Below are 8,124 nucleotides of genomic sequence, written 5' to 3'. Positions count from 1 at the left end.
GGTGGCAGGTGGCCAGTTACTCTTTAATGAGTATAGAGTGTCAGTTTGAGAAGATGAATGGTGGAAACAGTCGCATAACAATGTGAATATAGTGAATGCTGCTGAACTTAAAATGGTAAATCTTATGTTACATATATTTTAACACAATAAAAAAACGTAGGAAGATGGATGGCTGGATGGCTCAGTAATTTAGAGCGCATGCTCTGAACAAGGTTGCCGGCAACTATATTGAAAACAGCTACTGGACTTGGAGCTCAGCTGCGCCCTCCACTGTTGGGAGCTGGCTGGGATCAGGCAGGGACATTGAGGCTTTAGGTTGGCAAGCTTGGGTCTCCAGGTAGATACAGGCCTGGAGTGAGCAGCCTTGGAGCAGTTTGGTGGGGACCTGTGAGACAGTATTTCCTGCCTTAAACTGCTTCCAGACAACACAAGTACAAAGAATAAAGACCACAGCTTGCTGATAGGAAAAGCCTATGGACTAAGGGACTCAGTTGCTCATGGACTATGGACTTGCAGTTTCAACATACATCACCACTCTGGGACTTTCCACCATGGACCTGCTTCACATACTTGGGACTTTCTACTGTGGACTTGTAGACAGTTTCTATTTGCCTCAGTTTAACCTTGCCTAGCTATATCATTGGTTTATATTGTGTATAATGTAGCTTGTTGCTGAGGAGAAATTGTTTCTCCTCAGCCCATGAGTTTTAGCTTTAGGGAATCACTCCCTAGAATGAGGAAATCACTTCCCCTTAAGAATCTTGTATGCCCAATAAATGAGGTCTCATTTTTGCCACCAGCAGACTGAGTTCCTCCTGTCCCCACACTTTGTCTGTCTTCTCTTTTATTTCTTGTCTCCCACACAATCCTCTCAGGGACCCGTTTGGTGAGCACCTGACTGATGAGCCAGGGGCATTTGGTTGAGCAAGCTGGTCTCATTCACTCCACAACTACACTGAAGGACAACGACTTGACTTTGAGCTGATGGGTCCTGGAAAAAACACACTGTTATCCAATAAAAATTATATATGTGTGTGTGTGTGTGTGTGTGTGTGTGTGTGTGTGCAGTTACTTATTTTAAAAAAAGACAGTTCGATTCTCATATCTGCTTTTACATTCAATCTCTTGAAAAATGTTGTTTTGGTTGATGTTTCTGAAGAAAATCTGGCTTTATATGGATGTATGAAGTTGGCAAACAAACCCTTTAATAGTTTCCCACATAATTGTGAATATTCTTCTTTGATTTTTCACCAAAAATTAACAAGATTAGTTGTAGTGTAGGACCTGAAACCATATTTATACACTTTTTTATTACATTAAAATCTGTGGGTCTATCTCACTCTCCAAATGAATCTTGAATTAATGTATGACTTTATAATGTCACACATTGGTTATTTGGAATGTATTTGCTTACTAAGTTATCTAACCCAGTGGTTCTCAGCTGGGGGTGATTTTATTCTCTGGAAAATATTTGGCAATGTCTGGAAACAGGTTTGGTTGTCACACTCAGTGGTTAGTACTGACATGTACTAGATAGAGGCCAGAAATGCTGCTAAACATCTTACAATACACAGGATGCCCCTCCATAACAAAGAATTGTACAGCCCCAAATGTCAATAATGCTGAGATTGGGAAACTCAAATCTACTCTATGCCGACATATTTTATTATACAATAACAAAATTTTCTATTTGTTAATATCACCACCAATATTTTGTGGGAAATTTGCCAGTTTTAGGACTATGTCAAGATCATGATGGTGGATACAAGTTCTCCAAAAAATTTAAAGTTTTTTTTTCATATTACAAAGCACACTACAGTAGCAATAACCAAGCCTGAAAAACTAGTGTATCATTTGTATTTGCAATTGAAATTGGTGTTCCATGAAAAAGGGAATTACTGTTTTTCACAATCATATAACTTGTTTTATTCAAGACAGCATCACTTTTGTATATAGTGTAAATGTTTAATGGGTACTCATTTTTTCTTTCTGCTGGGAATGTGTGAAATGATTAACACAATGACTAATGATACATTTTGGTGCAACTGCCTTGATAAAAGGAGTAGCAGTTTTACCCACCATTGCTTTTGAACCATCAGTGCAAATGTCAACACAGTGGAAAAACCAAATTACCATCTTTTGTACACTTGTTAAAAGGAGCATTTACACAGAGACACTCCTTTTTAAAATGCCTCCAGCTTTATTGAGATATAATTGACAAATAAAAATTATACACATTTAAAGTATACAATATGATGTTTTGATATACATATACACTGTGAAATGATTTTCACAATCAAGCTAATTCACATATCCATCACCTCAGATAGATGATGATTATATAATTTTGGGGGTGTGTGTGTGGGGTAAGAGCACTTAAGATCTCTTTTAGAAAATTTCAAGTATACAATACAATACAATATGTTGTACATTAGATCTCTAGAACTTTTTTATCTGCATAACTGAAACTTGAGACTCTTGAATTTATAGTAACTTACTTTGAATCCTGAAAGAGGATAAGTATAATAAGTCAAGAAGAAATCCTTATTCAGTGGTTTAAATGTTTATTATTAATTGTAATTAAAGACTGGAAATCACTACAATACTCACTGTTAATGTTCTGCTAAATAATATGAATCTTATACATACCAGACTAGAGTAAACCATGCTGTGGGCTGGAACACTGTCTGTATTAGAGAACACTATTTACCATTAGGGAAAAGTGAAATAGATCTATGTACTAAAGTGAAATAATCCTCAGGATATATCAAATGAAGAAACCATGGTACACAGAGCCATTCTTTAATTCTGTTTGCTTGTCTCTTTGCTATACTATTTTGCTATAATATTTTCTTCTAAAATATGCCTCCTTTTCTCATGATCTTTGTGTTGTATTAAAAATAGGGTAACGTCCTTCTAAGGCAGTTTTGCTTAAAAATCAGCACAACATGCTCCTTTGTACCTCTCCTCCCTTCTTCCAAACTGTTGCAAACACAGTGACTATTTGGACCACAAATAGAAAGAACACCAGTTTTGGAGTCAGTTCAGACTTGTGCCTGCCTGCTGCATAGCTGAAATCTTGGGCAGGTAGGTTACTTAATTTTTCTGAATCTGAATTATGTGACCTGGCATATAGCAATGAAAATATATGTATCTCATATTTATCATAAGGACTAAAGGAGGTAAAGCACATAAGCACTCAGCACAATGCTAGGTGTATAATAAGTACTTCATAAATGAAAACTATTGTTAATTTAGTTTAGTGTCCAATGGACTTGTTTAGATTTTGTAAGCTCTGCTTTTCCAATTCTTCTTCAGTAAGTGCACTGTAACACCCCAGTCCCCCTTGGTAATCTACTCTGGAAAGGTAAGTACTTATAAATGTCTTCCTGGTTCTTTTAGCACTTTTGAAAGCAAAATTTCCTCTTTCCCTTCTAATGTCCAAAAAGTCCCTTAAAGAAGAAGAATGCTCTTTGTTCACTTGATTTCAAAATGGAGTTTACCTTTGTTTAGATGCTTTTTGTATGTTTATGGTTAAATCTACTATTATACATTATTGTATAATATTGTCGAATATTTGAATATTAAGTTGAATATTATATATTATATGGAAGCCTGTCTAGTAAAACAGCCACAATTTAAAACAGATCAATAGTGTGGACTGAAAGCCAAAGCCTGGGATAATGACTATATTAGATTCCCTTGTTGATCTAAGTTATATTGTAGGAATATAGCCTTTTAAAGTAATTTTTTAAAGGGTTTTGATTTTTTTGTTTTCAGCTCTTTCCAGCTGGCATGGCAGTAAAACCAATGTGTATGCCCACACAAATATCCGATGATGAAGATACAGTTGAGTACATCTTTCAAATAGAACTCTTCATTTTGTACTTCTACAAAATTGTGTAGTTTCAAAATATAAACTGAGATAAACCTAGATGATAAAGGCCTATGTTTATTATGCTTGGACATAATTAACTTTTATATTAATCGGAGTCAATGATGGCTTAAATAATTGTTGCATGTTTCTTGAGTCTGCAGACCTTTTTAGTAGTGCAAATGGTTATTCCTCTTCAACACAAGAGAATAACAAATTTAAACTCCAGAACCTCCCATTAGGTAACAAAACTGGTATTATTTTGGTGCATATGTTTGTAGAACTTTGTGTATTTTAATAAATAACTTTTAAATGAAGTTATTTTAGGAAGTGGTTGAGTGGTTGCTTGTTTGTTACTTTACTTAGTGGGAGATTGAACCAATTTCCATTTTAAGATGAGCCTCTGTACTAGGAAAAACATATAGTAATTAACACTAAAATTTACACTAAAAGAGAGAATAGTATGTCCAAATGGGTGAAAATTGGGTTTTAGATCTTTTTTGACCAAAGTATCAAATATATACATGAGTATTGAGCTATATTAAATAGTGTTATTTATGCCTTAATAACTAAAGGGTCTCTTATTGGTGTTTTCTCTTCCTCCAAACATGCATGTTTTTCTATATCTTAGTTTTAACCACCAAACTATCATATTTTTTCTCTTTTCCTTCTCATTGTTACTCCTCTGGAATGAATGGTTTACTCAACCATTATTTTTTATCAGTCACACCTTTAAAATCATACTTAATCTGCCTTTAATCCTCACTGCTTTTCTGAAACTACTGTCAAAGTCGTTTCATTGACTAAATCACTGGTTTATATCAATTCCATATTACCTTTGACCCCTCCTCTGCATTAAATCATGGTGTGTGCTTCTTTGTTTACTTGACATTAAAATCACAGTGGTTTAGAATTAGGAGAGGTCCCAAAGGCCAGTTAATCACACTTTTATTTAATATAGAAATGCTTGCTACCAATCGTTCAGCAAGTAATCTTCCAACCTGTTTTGAACCATTTTACATTTGGCAACTTGGTTTATTTTTCCTTTTAAATATTAAAATAACATTCTCACATCATTATAAGTAAATTTCAAACAATAAGAAACAGAAAACTCTCCTCTTAACCTAGTTCCTTTTTTTAACCAACAATAACTAACCTTTGCTTAGCAAAATAATCTCAAGATCCATCCATGTTGTCACAAATGGCACTATTTCATCTTTTCTTATGGCAGAATAGTATTCTATTGTGTATATATATATATATATATATATATATATATATATATATATATACCACATCTTCTATATGTAAAACTGAAAACAACAAAGAAACAAGACAAACAAATGAAGAAACAAAAACTCATAGACACAGACAATAGTGTAGTAGTTATCATAGGATGGGGGAGGGGTGGTCAATGAGGGTAAAAGAGATTAAATATATGGTGATGGGAGGAGAACTGACACTGGATGGTGAACACAATGTGATATATAGATGATGTATTACAGAATTGTACACCTGAAACCTATGTAACTTTACTAACAATTGTCACCCTAATAAACTTTAATTTAAAAAAATTAAAAACTCAAAATTATTTTTCTCTCACACAAAAAATGCTAGCTTTCTCTTCTGATTTTCTTATTACTTATCATAGTACATGGATAGTTGTCAAGTTATTTTGTATCTTTATTTCAAAACATCTCTCTCATCTCTTTCTCTCTTTTTTTTTCATTCACACCAATAATGTTATTACCACCACTTTCATTAGGAAAATAACCCCATAGCTTCATAGTCTGGCTCTGGTTTCCTTTTCAAGCCACTTTGCATACCAGTTCTTTATTTATCGTTTGAAATGCTTGTTTCTTCTAACATTCCCTGACTCAAAAGCTCCAGACACTGTCCATTACCATTTAGATATTTCTTAGCCTCATACTCAAAACTTTCTATTGTTAGGGATATTTTTAATCTTTTCAATTCTCTCTCCTTCAGTTTCCTTATTTAAATCTTTACCTTTAAGTGTGCAAGTTTCTTACTGTGCAAGGGACTCTGAGCCCATTGTCACATTTGTCTCCTGTTCATAGTACTTACCTCCTCTATACAAATATTATCCCATCTTTAAGAGCCAAACTGCTATCTGCAGTCTCTTTGAATTATCTTCAACTACTCCATACCACACCCATCTATCCTTTTTTTAAGTTCTTATATTTATTGACTTTTCTATAATTTAGGTACTTGGTATGATATTAACAAAGATTTTAACTTTTTCCTGCATGGAAAATACAGGCTCTTCATAAATAAGACTTATTTAAGACTTGATATATAGAATATTAGAGTGTGAAATAATTTTAAGATTACCAAATCAAATATTCTCATTTTACAGAAGAGACAACAGAGACAAATGTGACTCTCCCAAAGTCTCAAAATGACTAGTGAATTTTCTTATTCAGTTAATTTTTCCCAGTGCCACTAGAAACAGAGTTTAGTGAGTACAGGTTAAACATCAGGGCTTTCAGAGCTTGTAGAGATTTTTATAATTTACAGACTGAATTTATGTACATTATCTCATTTGCTAGATGAAATCCATGTGTACTTGCTATTGGGATTAAAATAATTTATGTTTAGCACTTCAGTTTTATGTAAATACATATGAAGTAATCCTTTTAATAATAGGTTAAACCTTATGTTTTTATATACCTGCTTTGTTTACTTCTTAATTTGCAGATGGTTTAAAGGTGAATCTAAGAACAAGAGTTGAATGATCACAAATTCAAAATTAGTATAATCTGAAATATTTCCTTTCTACATAGATATTGACATTTTATAGAAATAAATGCTATAAGAAATAAATTCTGGTCCATCAGAAGGCATTTGTTAAAGTAACAGTGATGATACTATGGAAATCCCTGTTATTTGCTCTGTGGTGAGAACTCAGTGCTAATGAGGCCAAGGTTTCTGGTCCTTTCTTGATAAGACAATGGGATATATTTTGTGCTATTGACGCACAAAGCACTTTGATCTGATAACCTCCCTGAGCTACAGATTTAAAAATGAGAAAAATATGTTACAAGAAAGTCTAGTCCAGAGTGTCCAAATCTGTTATTGTTACACTAAAATAATTTTCAGATTATATAAATCAGAATGTTCCCTCCATAAGAGAAGAAATCAGAATTTACCACATACATAAAACCCTATCTACTGAGAGCACAAATAATAAGAAATTGAAAATAAAAGCATATATTTTCTTATTTCTTATTTGATTATAGTTTCAGTTTTGTATTGTTAAATACACTTTCTTTGAATATGAAATCCCTATGGAATTTCTATGAATCTTTGGTTGATTTCTGATATTTAGGGCTCAAGACTTATTCTACTATTCACTGTTCATTCAACCAACAACTTATGAGAGCTTGTTTGGATTTTAACCCCTTATTTTGACATGAAAAGATTAAGTTATTAATTATGCTACTAATCATAGTAATACTATTAATATAATACAAATGTTGTCCTTATGTCTATTGTATCCATTATATTAGAATGCTTATGGAAAGGGAACAATATAATTTTATTCTCTATGCAAAGAATGTTTTAAAAAAGTATTTGGAGCATGCTCCTACTTAAGACTACCAACTTTATGCTTTCTTTGTGAAGATAAAATTTTAAATAATTTCAGATTTTGACCACACTATTTATAATATTTATGCTAAAAACATGATATAGTAAATCTATTTTACTCTTATGACTGAACTCAAATAAAAGCCCCATAGCACAGTGATCCAAGAAGTGGTAGAAATGTAGAAAGAAAATATGGAATTAGAATAGAACAGTAATCCCACGATTATTAATTTTGATGCAATATTTAGCTAGCAGGTACCATTTAAACAGATTCTCTTGTGCTTTTAGGATTGCATTTGCATACATATGGTGGAAAAAGACACCTTAATTATTACAGTTTTTCAAATGTATAAACATGATCTATATTTTCATTTATTTAGTTCTGTCTTAATTGCTATCAATCTTTTGTAGTTTTCAGAGTAAATGCCTTGCATGTCTTTTTATTTTTTATTTTTTTTAAAAAAAAAGATTTTTATTGGGGAATTGGGGGGATGGGAACAGTGCTGGGGAACTGGGGGAAGGGGAACATACAAGTTGCTGTCATTTTTGTTCTTCAATCTAGTTGTGGAGGATGTTGCTTCACTGGCCCAAGTTGGCACCGTCATTGCGCTCTTCCCTGGTGAGGCAGATCAGTCGCCGGC

The 8,124-nt window shown here is 33.2% G+C and overlaps 1 protein-coding gene across 1 annotated transcript in view; it reads left to right on the top strand.

The window, feature by feature from the left end:
- Nucleotides 1-3,017: 3,017 nt before the first annotated feature.
- The window catches only part of SEPTIN14 (septin-14), a gene marked incomplete at its 3' end in the record, with an annotated part of 89,826 nt that continues 84,719 nt past the window's right edge, over nucleotides 3,018-8,124 (top strand). The window contains exons 1-2 of the mRNA XM_019632133.1: nucleotides 3,018-3,087; nucleotides 3,781-3,849. Of these exons, the coding sequence (XP_019487678.1) occupies nucleotides 3,796-3,849 (54 nt within the window). The remainder of the gene's footprint in view (nucleotides 3,088-3,780; nucleotides 3,850-8,124) is intronic.

The sequence above is a fragment of the Hipposideros armiger genome, unplaced genomic scaffold (assembly GCF_001890085.2).
Source record: "Hipposideros armiger isolate ML-2016 unplaced genomic scaffold, ASM189008v1 scaffold_1083, whole genome shotgun sequence".
Taxonomy (NCBI): domain Eukaryota; kingdom Metazoa; phylum Chordata; class Mammalia; order Chiroptera; family Hipposideridae; genus Hipposideros; species Hipposideros armiger.
Note: the sequence above shows the minus strand (reverse complement) of the source record. Positions and strands in the feature narration are given on the sequence as shown.